This window comes from Trachypithecus francoisi, unplaced genomic scaffold (assembly GCF_009764315.1).
Source record: "Trachypithecus francoisi isolate TF-2019V2 unplaced genomic scaffold, Tfra_2.0 Lachesis_group10, whole genome shotgun sequence".
NCBI lineage: Eukaryota > Metazoa > Chordata > Mammalia > Primates > Cercopithecidae > Trachypithecus > Trachypithecus francoisi.
In genome coordinates, this window is record NW_022681455.1 from 1,908,118 (window position 1) to 1,928,235 (window position 20,118).

General features: G+C 38.8%; 1 protein-coding gene across 5 annotated transcripts in view; it reads right to left on the bottom strand.

Annotated features, from left to right (window-relative positions):
- GMDS (GDP-mannose 4,6-dehydratase) overlaps positions 1 to 20,118 on the bottom strand; it is a 632,097-nt gene that overhangs the window by 487,156 nt on the left and 124,823 nt on the right. For all 5 annotated transcript variants that reach the window (XM_033216043.1, XM_033216041.1, XM_033216044.1 and 2 more), the window contains exons 3-4: positions 14,698 to 14,785; positions 12,986 to 13,095 (exon numbers count right to left, since the gene is read on the bottom strand). In XM_033216043.1, coding sequence (XP_033071934.1) covers positions 12,986 to 13,095; positions 14,698 to 14,785 — 198 coding nt within the window. The remainder of the gene's footprint in view (positions 1 to 12,985; positions 13,096 to 14,697; positions 14,786 to 20,118) is intronic.

The following is a 20,118-nucleotide window of genomic DNA, read 5'->3' on the forward strand; positions in this document are numbered from 1 at the left end:
CTTTTAAGCACGTTGTTATACACACCTTTAGAATAAATTTTGTGACCCAGAGATTAGTCTGTGGTACTAAAATTCCTGAGAGTAGACCAGAAAAAAAATAGAGGGTAGGAGAAATGTTTTCCTAAACAACGTCAGCATGACTCTAGTGGCATTAAGCCCTTATTTCGTTTATAATTAGTAAGATACTGAGGTGATGGGATTGTTAAGGACGTGTTATAAATTGCTTTTCTATAACTCACTTCTGAATCTCAGTTTCTACTAAATATGATTCTACTTCATTAGATCCTCATGACTGTGATCTCAACAAATGTAATTCTAAAACTTGAAAATTACCTTGGAAATTTGTGAGAAGCCACAGAAAGGTCCTCGGAAGCATGCACATATTAAATATTAATTATAATGATGACTGTCATCTTTTATAGTGATTATGTCATTATTTAGGAATGCTAATTAAGACATAAAATGACTTGTTAATAGCAAACGCATTCTTAAGCAATATATTTGCACTTGTGCACTTAACAGCAAATCCAGCATGGGGACAGAACCATAATAGACTACAGTCCTATTTTCTAAAATGCTGACATTTGAGCAAATGTTCCCATGGAATGTTTGCCTGATTCGTGGACTGACATTTCCTCTTTGTAACTTGCTTAACTAAAAAGGAGACATGCAGGCCAAACTCCACAGTGCCCGCAGGCAGCAGGCTATTGCTTGCCGCTGCAACTTGTGCGTGGTTTCTCTTTTACTTCCCTCTTGCCCTACTGCCCCCTCAGCCCTTCACTGTCTCTTTATTTTGACATGCATATTATCTTAGCTGATTTTAATCATCTTACAGGAGTAGATGACATACCTTAAAAGATTAAGCTTTCCCACCTGGGATTTGTCCAGAAATTCAGTGTATTACAGCTTCTCAGAGCCTTCTTCATTCTCCTATATTCTTGTGTTATCAATAGTAGCTTTCTTTCTTATTTTATGTTTAAGTACGAGACACAGGCAGCTATGCTGATGGAGTCAGTTTGTACTGTCACTCATCTTTCATTATAACTGCAAGGTTCACTTCCTTTGTCTAATTCTTTGCTGCCATCTATGTGTATAAAAGAGCACAACATTCTTAAACACACCAGAAACTTCCTCTGTCTCAAAAACAATCATGTCTCTAATCTAGAAGGATGAAGAAGGAAGCTTTAGGAATTATTTGCTTCCCTACTCAAATGTAAAGCTTATTGGGAATTTCCATTTCTTTCTCTGTGAAGCAAATTTATAAAACTGAAAAATGACTGAAGGTACATTATTTAACATAATATTATTGAACATAACCAATAGATTTTTTCCATTCTTGCTGTTGATAAATTTTAATCTGGCAAATTTGATGAACTTATGCTTGAAACAGTTGAAATTTTAAGTCACTTAAGTAAATAATTCCAATAAGATAAATTAATTTTTGCTAAATTGCAATCTAAATATCTTGCCAAATGATAGAGTGAAATGATCACTAAACCAAAACACTTTCATAACATTTAATATAAAGCAAATGGAAAGCAAACAGATAAAAAATTATTTACACACATTATTTAAACAACCAATAACTCAAATATTGTGACATAGCAATCAACTAACCTCTGTCAAACATTCAAACACTTCTTCTCTAGGGAAGATGGAGAACTCTATCACACCACACTAAAGAGCGTCTCAGCCTCCACTTTAGGACTGACCATACTGGCTCTCAATTGTCCTAAGATATGTTAGTGTCAAACAAAAAGAAAGGCAGTCTAGTGTGAGCCATATGGGAATGTCAAAACAAACAAAAAAAAACCCTGTCCCCTACACTATTTAACAATTAATCCATGCAGTCAGGGTAAAGACTGGTTATTTACCATTAGTACTAATAATATGGGTTGACAGTCTTGAAGAATGTCCCTAAAAGGTTTATTCTGTCAATACTACTAATTTCTAAAAGATTTTGCTGTTATGTATTAAAAAAATTAAAACCTGGCACCAATGAAATATATGGAATGGGAGTAGAAAGGAAACTCAGGAAAAGGTTTTTCACCCTGACACACCAAACAACCTAAGAAGTTAGAAACTACTGCCTCTTCTCTATCAACTCCCACTTAGAATAACTGCATAATTGCTATCAACACAATATTCCTCTTCTCTGGTAAACAGTTCATTTTAATTATCAACACTAGAACCATACACAAGTTGAGCTAATTTTTCAGGGTGCAATATTTTCTAAAGAATTAGTCTTCTAATGATAAACTTAACAGAGTTTTAACATGCCAAACCAAGACTTGAGGCATAGTTTCTTATAAATAAAGCAAATTTAAATTCATTGTGGATTACATTTTAAATTAACATTCCCAAACTATGAACATATTATGTTACTTTTTAAAAAGTAAAAGTGGGCCGGGCGCGGTGGCTCAAGCCTGTAATCCCAGCACTTTGGGAGGCCGAGGCGGGCGGATCACGAGGTCAGGAGATCGAGACCATCCTGGCTAACACGGTGAAACCCCGTCTCTACTAAAAAAATACAAAAACTAGCCGGGCGAGGTGGCGGGCGCCTGTACTCCCAGCTACTCTGGAGGCTGAGGCAGGAGAATGGCGTAAACCCGGGAGGCGGAGCTTGCAGTGAGCTGAGATCCGGCCACTGCACTCCAGTCCGGGCGACAGAGCGAGACTCCGCCTCAAAAAAAAAAAAAAAAAAAAAAAAAGTAAAAGTGATACCTACTAATCACTCATCTTCGATGTTAGACGTTTTTCAAAAAAATAGAAATTCGATACATTAAAACCATTTTCATATGATTTATTTCTTGCTGGGACTAGTAAGGTATCCAATTAATGATTTACAGTAGAAAGTAGCAGAAAAAATTCTTACGCATTAAATTTTTTGAACTAGAAAAGGTTTCATTTTATTTTACCATACCAACTTTAAGGATCCAACTTTAACAAAGCAAATTTTATAAACTCCACCTATATGTAAGGATAAAGTAGAAATCATATTTAATATCAAGCTTTACTATGTATTTTAAAAGAGGTATTAAGTTCAATTTTTTTAAATATACATACAAATCTTGGGGCTGGGGGAGATACATCATGGTATTAAACAAAGTATCATTTATGTCTTCACCTTAATTTACGTAAATTACATACTGTAATTTAATTAAGAATCCTGGCCAGGCGAGGTGTCTCACACCTGTAATCCCACAGCACTACGGGAGGCCAAGGCAGGTGCATCACCTAAGGTTAGGAGTTCGAGACCAGCCTGGCCAACATGGTGAAACCCCGTCTCTACTAAAAATATAAAAATTAGCCAGGTGTGGTGGTGGGCGCCTGTAATACCAGCTACTCGGGAGGCTGAGGCAGGAGAACTGCTTGAACTCAGACGACAGAGGTCGCAGTGAGCCGACATAGTGCCACTGCACTCCAGCCTGGGCAAAAGAGCGAGACTCCGTCTCAAAAAGAAAAAGAAAAGAAAGAAAAAAGAAAGAAGAAAAGAAGAAAAGAAAACAAAAGTTTTACAATATATTTACTAGCTTACTCTTTGCCCACCGTTTTTTTTTTTTTTTTTTTTTGAGATGGAGTCTCACTCTGTCGAAGGGGCTGGAGTGCAGTGGCTGGATCTCAGCTCACTGCAAACTCCGCCTCCCGGGTTCATGCCATTCTCCTGCCTCAGCCTCCCCAGTAGCTGGGACTACAGGCACCTGCCACCTCGCCCGGCTAGTTTTTTTTTTTGTATTTTTTAGTAGAGACGGGGTTTCACAGTGTTAGCCAGGATGGTCTCGATCTCCTGACCTCGTGATCCGCCCGTCTCGGCCTCCCAAAGTGCTGGGATTACAGGCTTGAGCCACCGCGCCCGGCCTGCCCACCATTTTTATAAATAGCATCTAGAAATTAATATTATGGTAAATATGTACATTTAGCTATTTGCATTAATTTTAGCTTAATATATATAAAATAATGTTGCAATACTAAAATAATGCTACTTTGGATTTTATTTCGTAAACAAGCCACTATTTATAAATACATTAAGGGCAAAAAACCCAACAAGCATACCTTTGTGTGGTCTACTAATTAATTATAAGCAAAATTCCAAACATTATTAGCTGTTATCAAAATTACAATACCACCTAGATCTAATAAAACAGAACAATCTGTTTGAACAGGGAGAGGAGAGCTTTCACAGAGTGTTCTCTCTCATATAAATTCTTAATGGACTATAAAGGACTTTTTAAGTGGTTTTAGATTTGAATTCAATTGCTTAAATCTACAACAGGCTTCCAAGAAGAATTTGAGCCAGATGACACACAGGCACCCACCAACAGCGTACACTCCTGCCTACCCTGATGAATACAAAGTCAAAAATGCTCAACTTCTTCCTAAGAACCATGGGAATAAACTAGTCATATTTAAAATAGTAGCATTTATTCATTATAAACCTAAACATGAAATTATAAAATGAAAAAGGTTTTGTATTGCAATTTCGTCCTGTAACAAACAAAAGTGGTTACGAACTGTATTCAGTATCATGGAGGCTGTGTCCACACAGGGAAAGGGACAACAGGACTGACCAGAAAGAAATGGGAGCTTGTAGAACAGTAACAAACAAAACCATAACGTTACTTGGCCATAGAGGTTTGTTCCATCCACACCATCTATCCACAGAGATTAAAAGCATCCAGTCTTTGCTCCAAGCACCTACTCACTTTACGTGTAAGAGAGCTAATTCTTCTAGATGCAAAATGCACTACAGTATGCATAGACATTAGGTCTAAATGCAAACATACCTTATTAATCCTCAGGCTTTCAAAGTTGTACTCACTGCTCTAAGCATGCTGCTCATAAGGAATCTTTATTATTTGAACATTCATAATTTGCTAACAAACTAGAATGATTTGTGCTGCTCTGAGCACATCTAAAAATTACATATGACAAGATAACCGTGAGTTTAAAAACTCATATAAATATCATAATAGGCTATATTGATTCATAAATCTACTAAGCAAAATAAGTTATCTTCAGAGACCTATTATGGAGTTACAGTTTGTGTATACTAATACATGGACAAAAACGTATTTTCAGTACTAAAGCAGAAATATTTATCTTTAAATCTTAGAAAATAGGTTAATTCACATTATAGTTATATAACTGACTTGACAATTTCATTTAAAAATAAGTGTACGAATAGGAACAAGCTGCTCATTCTAACAACGTCTTCATTAAGAAATTGTAGCAAATATTACTTGCCTCCCATAGCTTTTAGGGAAACTAACTTACAAACCACCACGGTGTAGACATTCAAAATTTTAAGTGTTATATTGAATTAAATTGTACTACCCTAACCAAAAAGGTGATTATCATTCCTGATGAGTTAGTATGGTGGATTCTGTTTTCCGTATATATTAATTTTATGTTAGTATCAGTGACGTGCTAACACTGCCCCTGGCATTGTTGAATTTGGGGATCTTCTAGCTATTCAAATCCTCTTTCATACGGCATTAATTATAGCCAGTTCCCTCCAACAAGGAAAGAACAATGTTTTACACTCAAACCTACTGCACCAAAACTTCATTTCACGGTAGTAAACAGTGGGAATGACAAGAGAGGTCCAATATAAAGCATCAGAGTCCTGTGGTATCTTCCCCTCATAGTTCAACAACACTGCCCGCCTCGGTCTTCTGAGCTTAGCAGTGTGACAGGAAGACGGAGTGCCATCACATCTGGGGTTGGAGGCTGGGCAGCGTGTGGCTGCTTATCAACTGCAAGTCCAGGTGGGCATCTGTGAAAGAAGTGCTTCAGCTGGCTCTGTGCCAAAATCGCTGCCACTTGAGAATTCTACCCCCCTCTATTAAAAAGCAAAGGATCCAAAACATCACTTTTTCCTGGAGAATATGTCACAACAAGTTAACATTGTGGTGGCAGGAAATATAGTTATTTGAATGGGGAAGACATTCTTGCAATCATTTCGAACAGCAGCTAAGGCAAACGACAGGCCTCCGTCCCAGGCAGAAACAGCAAAGACGGATATGTTAACCATGTAACCTGAGCCCACCCATTTCTCTACATAATTTGCCTCAAGTTAGACTGAACTGTGAGCAGGCGGCACACTGGGACTGAAGGGAAGGAGGACACATAGAGGCCAATGTGCACTTCCTTTCCCCCGTGCCCACTGCATTCACTGTTTGCCTACTTCATCAGGACTTGGGATGGTGAGGGGCCAATCCCAGGAGAGGTATTATTGGAGACAGGATGGTCAGGGGGCCTTACTGAGAAGCTGATGCTTAAGTTCGGGTGTAGTTAAGGGAATGAGACAAGTAGAAAAAGAGTTACAGTCAAGTCCACATACATAGGACCACAGGTAGAATCATGTCTTAAGGAAACACAGCCTAAGGCATGTGCTTGCTGCATGGATGAGAAAATAGAAGCATAAAAAGGCTAAGTGCCCTCTCAGGGTTGTGAAGTGAGCATGTGACGTGACCAGGATTTTAAGCCACAGAAAAGTGCAAGATGCAAGGTCTGGTGTGGACCTTGGAAGTTTTAGAGTGTGTCCCAGGAACTGTGATGTGCACCCCTGATTTGATAACCTTGCCTCCTCCATAGTTTCTTGTGAGAACATTCCTCTCTTCTGCCCCATGGCAGTCGTCTATTCCAGTAGCGGCCATAACGTCTCCCCGCTGCATCCTCTGGGCACAGGGCCTGGCAAAGGGCCGATGGCTGTATTCACACGTGTTAACTTACTGAATGTTAATATGCAATTGTATGGGCCACAGGCCAGGCCCTCACACACGTTTAAGGATGTTCTAACAGTTTCTCTTTACTTCTAACAGCAATAGCTATGCTCCCTGCCTACTCCTTACTTTCCTGCTCTACTGACACCTCCCTGTGAGGCTCCCCAGGGTCCAAAATAAATAAATGAATGAGCAAGAACACAGAAGAACAGTCCCTCTCTGCTGTTTGCTCTGGGTTTTTAATAGGTTACCCCCTATCCTTACTATAATTACACAGTGAAGGGCCATGCTGTTGCAATTTTGTTTTGTTCTATAATTGGGTTAGTCAGGCACTAACCAGATGTTCAACTACAGACTCCCACCCTTCCCCAGCCACCCTTCCCCACCATCATGCAATTCTCCAAATGTATTTGTTCACCCACCCCCTTCCCTCAGTTAGAACAGCCCCAAGAGGTTCAGGCTTCCTGGGGATGAATATGGGGGTCAGCTATTAAGGTATGGATTTCAGCTCTCAGAACCACCAGGAAAATGTCTCTGGAGACGACAATTGTTTAGCTTTAGGTAATTCAGTTGCTTGGGCCCTTTCCCAGGGGCCACAGATTTAATTCCCATGACTATTTTTATTCCCACCTCCATTCCTTTAATCAGCTTTTCTGTCTCATCCCTCCTCGATTCTAACTTGGTGCTAGGTCACTACTTGGGCCCCTTGACTCAATCAACTCTGCTTCCTGACTGGCGTCCCAAGCTTAAAGTCCTGCGTGGAGGAGCATTTAGACTCAATCCCTTGGGGCTTCCACAGTCAGAGTCTGCTAACTTGTCCCGCACAACTGTAAGAGGAAATCTCAGCTCCTGCCACATGGTCACGCCCCAGTGTACCTCCCAGGCACTCATGCCTCCCAGCAGTCCTGAAACAAAGTTAAACAAATAGCTTACACAGAGACTTGAAAAGGAAAGTCATACAGATATTTAAAGGGTTAGAAAAGGAATAGAAAGTATGGAGTTATTCAATCTGAGTAACAGAAAGTGGAAGAAAGACATACTCATGGTTTGTAACACTGAGAAATAATTTGAAAACCCTTTTCAAAACTAAAAAAAAAGACTAAGTGACTTTCTGTCTCCACTAAAGACACATTCCACGACGGAAAAACTGTCGTTTCTTGGAGAAAAATCAAGGCAATCCCAACATGGCACTGTGAGACAAAGGGAAGAAATACTGCACCAGGTTCACTGCAGAAAGATCTCACCAACACCACTACTTTGAAAATGACATTAAGATTATTAAAGAAGCTGCAAGAAATGGGGGACAAATCAAAAATCAGGACAGCAATTAAACAATTAAGAAACACTATTACTTACACAGCAAAAAATACACAAACAAACCAACCACAAAACCACAACAAAAAAGCAGTTTCCCATAACGTTTTCTCCATCAAATGGGCAGGACTACAAATTGGATAATTTGTTCCTACTTGGATGATGTCATCATGCTAGGTTTAACTTCTTTTAATAACTAGTACATTTCAGTCATCTCTCACTTTCTCCCACATAAGATCAAACCAGCCTTTCAATGACCTACTTCATGAGTCATAATTTTTCTGTTTATGATTCAGAAAAATGTCTTCAGTCAGTATTTCCCAGACTGCTGTGGGTTTATTCCAAGAACCAATTTCATCTTCATTGGTTTCCTACAGGAAACCAGACCAACTTCCTATTATTTTATTTTCCTTACTTTTAGCATGCTCTAGCCCACATCAAATTAACTGGAAGTGAGAGTGACAGGAGACTTTATTCTGTACAAACAGAAGCCAGCACAAACAATACCCCGTCTAGAAGTCACGGATTCAAATTAAATGCAAATATGTGCTAATACCAGAACCTTTTTTCAAAACGACACCAAACCAAATAACAAGACATTCAATTAATCTTATGGCAAACACTACACTATCAGAAGTAACTTTTTTGTCTAAATATATCTATGAATACAATAAATTCTACAAAGCTGATTAATATAGAGAAATTAACTATAAGAAACAAAATACGTATTTTTTTCATCCTAATTCCTTCCCTAACAAGCTACTAGGAAAAAAGCAGACAACTGCAACCCACCATGGAGAGCCTTGGAGAGGTAAGGGAAGACAGCAGCATGCCGCCAGCAAGGCAGGTGAGCAGTCTGCGCTCACACAGCGCCATCATCCCAAGCCCCTTCCCCACGCCTGCTCTGGCCAAGACCCAGCCTGCCCACAGATCACAGCACACACGGTGGTATGGAACAAGGGATTGTGAAGGACAGTGTAAGAGGCACTTGTACTCATACTAAGTACTCGAGAAGTCTTTATTATCTCAGACTATGTACTATTCAGAAAAAGAGGTTTCTGAATATCAAGAACTCTGATACAAACATCAGAGTTCAATACATACATACAATACAATACATCAAATTCTCTTTCCATTCTTATAATTTCTGACTGCAGACATAGTTTTGGGCTTTAAAAGCTCATTAAGTCATTAACTAGTAAGTAATAGGATTATTTTACATCAAACTCAAAAACCTATACATTAAAAGGAGAAGGTATGAGAGGAAAGGATTTAAGGAACACATTCTATATGTGGATAAATCCAGAAACCTGAAACACAAGAACAAGAGTTCTCAACGTGTGGTTCCCAGACCAGGGACAGCATCATCTGGACACATCCTAAAAATGCAAGTTCTAAGACCCCACCCTAGACCTAAAGAATCAAGGATTCTGAAGAGAGGCCTGACAACCCACACATGATGCTGCAAGCTTTAGCTATCATATCCTCTCTTGTCCCTCTACATAAAAGTTTCTGGAAAAAATGCATTCAACTTGCATTTCCCCTATAACCTCTCAACTTCTAAACCCCCGGAGCGCTGGCCAAGTTCTTCTGTCGCATCACTAAAGTGTTCCTTTAAAAAGTAACAAATCCTCACTGGCCTAACTGGCAAGGCCGGTGACTCTTCCTGGTCCTCATTCTCCTAGCCTCATTCCCTCTTGCTTACACTGACCTAATTTCTTGACTGCCATGGCACAATCCCACCCTCTGCCCCCTCGACTTCTGTCATCAGCCCTACTTGTCCTCATCCCACCCTCTCACTATCAGCATGTTTCCAAGATTCAATCTTCAGTCCTCTACCCATCTTTCTCCAGTTACTACTTGGCATCATTACGACTTCAAAAGCTGGCCGGGCGCGGTGGCTCACGCCTGTAATCCCAGCACTATGGGAGGCCAAGGAGGGCCTACTTCATGGATCACAAGGTCAGGAGATTGAGATCGTCTTGGCTAACACAGTGAAACCCCGTCTCTACTAAAAATATAAAAAATTAGCCGGGCATGGTGGCGGGCGCCTGTAGTCCCAGCTACTGAGGCTAAGGCAGGAGAATGGCTTGAACCCAGGAGGCGGAGCTTGCAGTGAGCAGAGATCGTGCCACTACACTCCAGCCTGGGCGGCAGAGCGAGACTCCATCTCAAAAAAAAAAAAAAGATTTCAAGAGCTGAATATACACCTCTGTACCCTAGATCTCTCTTAAAACTCACAGCATATTTTAAGCTACTTTATAACCTGCTTCCCTTGAATGTCCTTCAAGTAATGCCAGTGAAATGTTTCCAAAAGGGAACTTATTTCTCCAATCCCACTCCGAAAGTTCCTCCCTGAATGTCGGTTTCTAGTACTGGTTCCATTGACCATCTGGTCCCCTGGGCACTGGAGCCCTGGGTTTCCCTCTTCTCTAGTGACCACATCAGTGCGTAGAGGAGTCAGTTCCACCTGGCATCCTGTTTCATTCCTCAGTCCCACCCCCATTTCTAGCGACACCATTCTCATCCAGCAACTTCCCACCTCTTCCTAAGCCCTACCTCTAGACTCTTACCTCTAAAAGTCATCATTGAATATATTTCCCCCCATTCAAAACATGGGTAGGCTGCCCAGGCACAGCCCAACTTCCTACCTGGCTTTACCTCACATTTCTCCTCATATTGGTTCTGCTCAGCTCATCCAGAATGTTCATGACGCTGCAAACATGACCCAAGTTTTCTCACTTCTCTTTGCCTCACATTACCACCCCCATTTCAACTACTAGTTTCCCAGTATGTCTGTAATTGTGCTCCCTATACCTCAACACTAGAGCCAGTGTCAGTTCCACCTTGCACTATTCATAATACCCTCAGACGGAAGTTCTCTCTTACCCTCCTCTAAAGAATCAGACATTTATGCGAATCACCCCTACTAAAGTTGAAACCCCCACAGCAGAAGTGTATCTGACACATCGTTTTGTGCTGTACCATGCATGATACCTTGCATGAGGTATGCACTCAATAAATATTTGTTGGAAGATTAAATGATCTTACAAACCAAAATTCTCACTAAGAGTACGATTTCTGCCCATTAACTAACCGTTAAGAAAAGCAGCCAAAATACAATAAAAACAGATAAACATCACATGCGTGGCAATGTAGAGGGAATCAACTCAAATCGCCTATGATTTCTATTACTTAGGGTACAACCACACCAGAATGATAACAAAACACTATCATGATCACTACAACTAAGAAAACCAACTATAACATATTTCTGAACTATAAATATGTTTTGGAGAAAGGAAAGAATCAGCCCATTTAATACTAAAATGACAAGGGGAAGGTCTTCTATAAATAAACCTTTATAAACATTTTCTGCATCTTTGATTACAATTTTTAGCTCCTACAGGTGATAAACTATCTATGATTACAAAGGAAACTTCTTAATCTAAAGGAAACTGACTAACAGAATGTTCATTCCAAAACATTCTGTTTTGTCTGGAAGATACTCTCATGGCTGGTCAGGAAGGTCAAGAAGCAGCCAGATGAATTATAATGTGGAAGATAGACTGACTACCTCAATTAGGGAAAAATAAAGTCTTCATTCCTGGAATGATAAAAAGTCACCGCTTCTCTATAGGAAAGAAGGGATGTAATTTCTCAAGCACAGTATGCATGAAAGACTTTCCAAAATGAGAAAACACACGGAGAATCATTTAGAAAAATAGCTCTGCTGTAACCTAAAGACCCTGATACCTTTCACAGACTTTGGTGAAAGTCTGAATACAGAACAGAATCATCACAGATTAAGAAAAGAAAAATGTTTTTTCATAGACAACACAGATATGAGGTATCTTTATTCATCAATATGTAGCCATCCTTCAAGGTTAACATTTGAGAGATATGTATAATGAAGACTGACAATCAGTTATAAGATTGAGTTTATTGCTATGTTTCTCTATGTTCTCCACTTGGTTTCATTTTATCTAGTTCATGATTTCTTCCTTCAACAAGCAGAGGTATATAGAATAGGCATTTAGCTTCCATTCTGTGCAAAACTGGGGATACAGAAAAACAGCCAATCACCTAAGAAAAACTTTCTGAGATAAGAGTCCTGTACTTGTTCATTACATAGCAACAACAACAACAAAAAAGATACTCATAGATTTTCTGGACTTTTGGGGGGCTTTTATAACTTAAGAGTTACTTGCTTTTATTTCTAAGGTCCACTAACCATCCTGACTGAACAAGTATCTAAATAGAACTCCTATCATTCGTGGCTTCGGATTTCACTTACTCATGTGAGCAGGAGGACACAGCAACAAAAACTTGAATTAAGCAGATCACTAGAACCCTAAGGATGGGCCTGTGATGTTTACCGTGATTCCTTCCACAATGCGAATAGAGGGGAAATTCCATATTGGCTATATCACACTGAAGAGGAGGGAGACTAAAAAGCTTTCTTCCAATGATTTTCACTATTCACAATTAAAAAGTTAATTCAGCTAATTTTAACATATTATTGGGACTCAAAAATATTCTCTCAGCCAGTAATTCAGCCACTACCAAAAACTGATAGTAAAATAAAGGTTTTACTTAGTTATATCTTCCAAGATTTTAACAAAACATTTAATTCACAATCTGTTATTTGAAATGGCAGAAAACACATCCATGGGGCTCACGGCTACATGGAACAACCCAAAATAAACAAATACTGCTATTTCAATATTAGTGGTAAGGTTTTATTATATTGTTCAATAAAAGACAAGAGACTTTTAAAAAATCTGTGAGTACTTCAATTAGGATTAATAATCAAACTAACACTGACAATTCAACTTGAAGACTAAGACCGGCGATTGTATTACTGTACTGAGAAGCAACAGACACAAGTAAAATACAGAACACCACAGAAACATAGCCAGAGAAATCATAATGAAAATGCTTACTTTGACGTGGCTCTGGGCTCCAAGGTTGTAGATCTCCGTGGGCTTTACTTCATTAATGATCTTCACGAGGCAGGTACTGTCAGTGAGATCGCCATAGTGCAACTTCATGTCTTCAGGATACAAAAACATACCATTAGATAGAGAAAAGCAACATAAGCTCAATTTTTTAAAATATCAAAATTGAAATGCATATCTGGAAAGTCTGAAAACCAGGGTCAAAATGGAAATGCTGTACTGATGGTTCTGGAGTAGCAGAATATAACTGTAATCTTTAACCTAAATAATAGAAAGATAGCTACATAATGCCTACGTCTGTAAAAGATTTTGGTGGTAAACTCAGAGAAACGTTTTTTAAAGCATAGTATCATGAACATACTATACAATAACATATCTTAGGGCTCCTGGTGGTTGTAAGATGTGTTCTGTAAGAATGAGATTCAAAAAAAGAAAACATTGTGATAACATGTATGCCATCTAAAGAAATCTATAACACTGATGATGATGAAGATGACTCTATCTTCTTTAGACACTTTTATCTAGTAATTTTTAAGTACCTTATAAACATCAATCCGTAGGCCCTGCATGAACGCCTGATACGGTGACATAACTGATTAAAGGACAACTAGCCTATCTGAACTCCTAAATCTAAACAGATCCTTACACTGACTTCATTATACAAGAATCTGACACATGTGGAAGGGTGATTTACTAACTTGATATTGTCATCATTTTTACATAATATTGATCTACATCTAGATCCAATGGCAGGCCTGTTCTGACCTTTGCACAAAAACAAGAATGAGTTTCAAAGACAATGCACTTAATGACTTAAAGTGGAAAGCCTTTTACTGGAGACTACTGCATCATCTTCCTGATGCTGTCACTATCTATACAAGTAACCCAAACCTTCAAATATGCAGGGGTTGAGGGGTGAACACAAAACCACATATAGTTTACAAGCTGAATGTATTGTCCTTGCTGGCTGGAAAAACTGGCCACATACTGCAGGCTGAGCTTGGAGTTAAAATCCCTGTGTCCTGGTGCCAGCTCTGCCTTCTTCACAGTGTGCAACCTCAGAAAATTCAAAACCTCTCTATCTCCATTTCCTCAACTATAAAATGCTCTCTGGGTCTCCCTATCCACCTCAGGAGTTGCCATAAGTTCAAACAAGAAAACATTCGGCTTGTGCTATATAAACTGAACAGCTACATACAGGCAAATTAACAAAAGCAGCAAAACAACTGCAAATACTGACAATGACAGTAATTTAGAACATTTTGATTGCCATTTATTTGGGCCTATCTTCACAAATTATTTTTAAAAATAATTAAATGTACAAAGATTGTTTAAGTTGATTAAACTGGACCAAATATAAAAAGTGGGTCAGTGCACTGTCAGTATGGAACTGTTCTTACTTGGAGGAATAAGGACACCTGCAGAGGGGTGATCAAAGGCATGCCCTTCCTTGGTCTCTCTAAGCCATCTACTCCACAGCCTTCTAACAGCCAAACCATCATGACACTATGGCCTATGGCAGTGAGCAGAGAAGATTTTCAACACATGTAAATCATATTCAGTGCAGTAATTCATGCGTAAATAACTGTGACTTGTTGGGCACTGACAAAAATGATATTTGAAAACACCTTATCTGAACATAGGAACATCTGAAAATACATTATAGAAAGAGATTCTAGAAAAAGAAAATGACTTACTTCCTTCAATGTGAGCCTGGGGATTCTTATACAGATGCTCAATTCGACCCGTATTAAATGAACTGGACCGCCGTACAATTCCATGGACCTGAGTTTTTACAGTGTGGAAAGATAAATGTGCAATGAGGACTAATAAATGACTTCTTTAGCTAATGTTTAGCTTTATGAAACAAATGATTTCTAAGCATCATTTTAAATTATTAGAAATAGTCCCACTGCTTACTTTCTCCCCAACCACTGTCCACCAGCTACCAACATCCTACTTCTGTCTTTCCCCAGTGATTTTACTGCCAATCTCAACAAACATAATCAGGTAATTATGTGACTTCATGCTTCGTTGTAGATACTCAAACGTCTCCTTTTCCAAACACACACACTTACAGCCTAACTGCTGACAAAAATATCTCTTCCATTTGAAACTGAAGACAGACCACGTGAGGCCATATCGGTAAAACGGCATTTGTGGCCTGCTTAACACACAGCACAAGGCCATCACATCTTCTCAGTGTCCTCAGAGCTTGCATTTTGCATCTACTGTATGTATTTCTGGAGCCATAGACATAATCAGAGAGCAGATGTTATTATGCAGCTAAGTAGAAAAGACAGAAAGCCAAAGAGCATGGGTAAGAGACAACATTTACGTACTACTCAATTTAAGACCTAAAGAAAACTCAAACAAAGAGAGGATTTTTAAAATTTTTTAAACTTGACTTAACCATAGGCGGGGAGCGGGGTAAAAGCTGATAGAACAGGAATGTAATACATACTTGCCTGATACTGAAGAAAAGACTATTTGTGTATGAAACATAGGAGAAATTGTTCCAGACCTGGTCCCACTTCCTTCTCATGTCAAGATTGCTCCCTTTGTGCTGCCAATGCTAACACCAGCTTATGTCACCAGCTGCCCTAGTTCCAGTTCTACTGGTGGCAGTTTTAATCCTTGACTTATTTTAGAAGTGTTCCTTCTTATGTTGAAAAGTTCATTTGCAGCTGAATATAGTTCTATATTTTAACTCAATCGTTTCTATTTCAAACCAAAATTAATCCTTGGTATGACTCAAATATTCCAAATATGGAGGTAAATTATAAGAATATAAGACTTTCTTTCAAACAGAAAGAAATGTCATCATTTTAAATGGCATACATGAGAAACTGACTTCTGCGAAAGATACAACACACCCACAATTAATATTTCTGTGGGTGGGCTGCTTTGGGAGAAAAGCACTCATCAACATTATTTTTCAAAAGAACGAAACCCAAGAAAAGTTGGTAAACATGAAAATATTTTGGGAAAGGAACTTCACAAACTTGGTTGACATTTGAGAAGGCAAACATTCAACCCTAGGAAGCATTAAATTGAGATCTGGCTATACATATCTACTTCCTAATTTAGACGTGGAGAAAACACTAATATTAAGCTTATCTGTTCTACTTCATGATCTCCCATTTTTCAGCTTGCTAGTTAATTGTAAAGTTGAACTGCTCTACAAACTTAATTTTAACAAAAAGTATGTATTTCACATATATACTTATACATAGCAAAACTTGTGTTTACTATCAAAGTTACTTCTGAAATAGATTTCTCAGATGTAAATTCTGTTTTATTAAATAGAAAAGAATGTCTATCCTCTAAAAACAGTAATTTAACTTTGACAGTGAAAAGAATAACAATAGTATTATTTAGGCTATCTTCTCTGGATTGCTGGATTCTGGGGAAGTCACATATTCCAACAGCCCAAAATATAGAGAGATGCCATTTATTAATATGTATTCATTACATATAAATATAAAAAGCTTTGACAAAAATATGAAATGATTTTGATGCATTCCATGTAAAATGCAGACAACTACACGAAGTCACAGCCAATCACAACCAAGACTTTACTGTCACGTTAAAAATCAAAAGCATTAAGCACTAGTTGCTTTTTTTTTCAGATCAAGTGTTTTAATTTCCTCTAACTCCCACCATTTGGTATGTGTACACATGGAAAGAAAGACCTGCCAAATGCTAATCCATGACAGCAGGTATTATTCTAAGAACGAATGAAAGCTAGGTCTGTCTGCTTCTGAGACAGGTGAGACACAGGCTTCAACACAAGCCAAAATGTGTGCAAACTGCATAATCTAGTTAAGAATTTGAGATTAGCGGCTTTCTCTTTACGGAAGGGATGTACATAGAGCTTTCTGTTTGTTTTTATAAGGATTTTGGGAGAAAAAGACATGAGGTATTAGGAACCAAACTGAAAAGATAAAAGAGCTGAATTTGGCTTTATATAAACTTAATCAAAATCATTACAAAATTAAAGTCGTCCAGACACAAAATATAATTCTGAAACACTGAGGTCTTATACTAAATGAAAATGAGTTTTTTGACAAATTTCATGTCCCACTTAACAAGGTGATAAAAAGGAAAATTTCAAGTTCTTTCCATTTAAAACAAAGTTGGTTTAACTTCAAAATCCACAGTCAGATGAGGAAAATAACAGAAATGCTTTATTATTTATTAATTATGATCACGAAAATGGAAAATTATTATCACTGAATTTCAAATTCTTAGTGTCTAGATTTCTCTTGGAGGCAAGGATGACTCCCAGGGATAGTTAATGTCACTCACCTTTTGAAAAGTACAGATTATTTAAGTAGTATCAATAGCTAACACTTACACAGCAATGATCATGTACTAGACACTGTTCTCTGTATGTATCAAATGACTTAATCATCACAAGAACCTTACTATAATAATACTGGTACCATTCCATGAATGAGGACATTGCCTGAGATAACACAGCTAGTGAGTGGCAATGTTAAAGAACATAGACTTGGTCAACCCTGCCAACACTCAGTACAGTTTCAAAATGAAATCCATAAAAGCTTCGCCTTTTTTCTAATCTGGGATAACAATCCAGAGGAAGAATAGTTCAAGGATTCTCATAGATTAAGACAGTATAGCAACTCCATGTTCTAACAAAAAATGTCCCAGAGGCAACAATCGGACTGTCCCTACATCCATTTCTTTTCTATGCTGATCCTTCATGTCACAATTTACCTATTCTTTATTTTAAATTCTTATACATTGTGTTGTAGCTGTTACTAAGTTATTCAATATAGATTTGTCATATAGTCCCAGATTTTAGCTTTTAAAGGGTTCAACATTGTCTTTACTTCTCTGGTTTTCCTCTGTACTTAGTGCAAAATGGGCACAAAAGTGTGCTGCTGGTTTATCTGCTAACAGTGGTGCTGGAAACACACTTGGAACTAGAACATGCTTTCATAAAAAGTTTCATTTCTGTCAATCCTCCGTTTTCCCTTATGACAGGAAGAAATGCAAACAGCTCCAGCATCCTAGGCAACAGAACATGCCTGCTACTCAGGAATGCTGATTAACGAATCCAACTAAAGAGCCGATTAAAGATCCGTGTCCACTGGCTTGTCCACATTAGACCCCATGTCACTCTGCCAGCTCCGTATCAATAAGCCCGTAAGTCCCACAGAACTCCACCGGGCTAAGTATTTTCCATGCACTGTCTTATCTAATCTTCGCAACCACCTCCGGAGATAGGTGTGCTTATCATCCCCATTTACAGAAAAGGCAACTAAGTTTCAGAGGTGTCGAGTGACTTGCCCAGGGTCACGGAGCCTGCAAGTGGCAGAGGAAGAGTGAGACACAGGTGTCCAGTGGCCAGCCTGAGGCTCCTTTGCCACAGCGAGCTAACCACCTTGTCCACCCCTCTGGCTCTGTACTGGTCAACAGGGATAAAGGAGAATGATCCTCTGCACTTCAGCAATGTGTAGAATTAAGTGTATCAAGTATCAAAGAGTGATCGTCCATAAAACTCAACAATTTTTGGGTTTCCTCATTATGAGATGACACCTATAAGTAATAAAGAATGAATGAGTGTTACATCCATTCTCCTTATGCTCTCCTTAACATTTAATCCTGAGCAAAATTCAAGCAACAACATTAAAAACTGTCATTTTAAACTTCTAAATTGAGGCTTTTCTCAGTGAGAAGTAACCCTTCACTTTTTCACTTCAAACGGTTCATTCAGAGATGTGGATTTCAGTGGCCACATTTGATGGCGAGGCCTCACGGCTTCAGGAATCTAAATGTGCGTGAGGTGATACAAAGTGATTAACCATAACTAATCAATCTGTTAGTATACGCTATTGCTTTTCAAGTCATCCGCAAATGCCTATTTTTGCTTTAAGGCTAAGTTATTTCTACTTTCATTTTGCTTTTCTGATGGGAGAAAAAGTAAAGGAGTACGTGTAAGAGCGCTACATGAATTCCACACACAGGGTTTGTTTTTGCCTACACCACCCATCATCCTACCCCACCAACCTAGCTCTGCCTCCTGCACACTCCCCTTCAAGTGGCTGTGGTCTCTCCACATTGCCCATGCTTCCCAGTTTCAAAATGCACAACTGGCCTTACCGCTGCTAACCAACCAGTGTGCCTTTCTTTTCTAGAAAGAACAACTCAGCCTCAGCATCAAGCCTCTTCTTCACAGTGTTTATCTGTTCCTGGTTTGTCCTCTGCTATCCCCAAGTAGGTTATTTCCAGCTGTTCCTAACCTTTGCAATAGACCTCACACAAAGGCTAGATTCAAAATAATACGGTAACCCAGAGAAGCAAGGCCTCACGGATTTAAAACATCTTAGGGTACCTTGTTCAACTTCATCATATGATGCAATCAATCACCTGATCTCATCTAAACCTTTAGTTGTGATGGTTTCTCTATTTGTAGTACCCAGGCAAGCAACGTCACACTGACTGGGGTCATGTTAGAAAGAACAATTCCCAGAGCCCTGAACCAGCCTTCTGTGTCTTAACAGGGCCTGATTCTGATGCACACTAAAGCTTGAGAGCCTGAAGTCTCTAAGCATCCGAAATTGTTGATGCTGACCACGACCACTGCCCCCACCCCAAGTTCACACGTAATAAAATATGTCCCTCTCTCATCCTACTTCATGCAATCCACTAATCCTCTTCTTTTACTCATGGCCTTCAAAAATCAGGGATGCCACTGATAAATCAGGACATTTTCCAATGCAGCCAATTTGAAAAATTACTCTAACATTTACTTTGACATAAGCATAAAAACATAAAGCCTGTGCCACCATCAGATTCCTCTTAATGGTTTATTCTCCAATTATACCAATCTCTTAAAATTGAGGACAGCAGCCTATTAAAATTGAATACAGTATGGATAAACACACTTACAGTCCCACAATATGCAGACAGCTCACATTTCCCTGGACTAGGAAGAGAATTAATTTCTGATTATGCTTTGTGGCTGTGTACTTTCCCGCTATATTGTCACCCATGTTTCCTTCTATGAGTTTACGGATCTCTCTCTCCTAAACCTGTTTTCTCTCTCAACCATTGTTTCAGTGATAAATTCCTCCCATTAACTATGA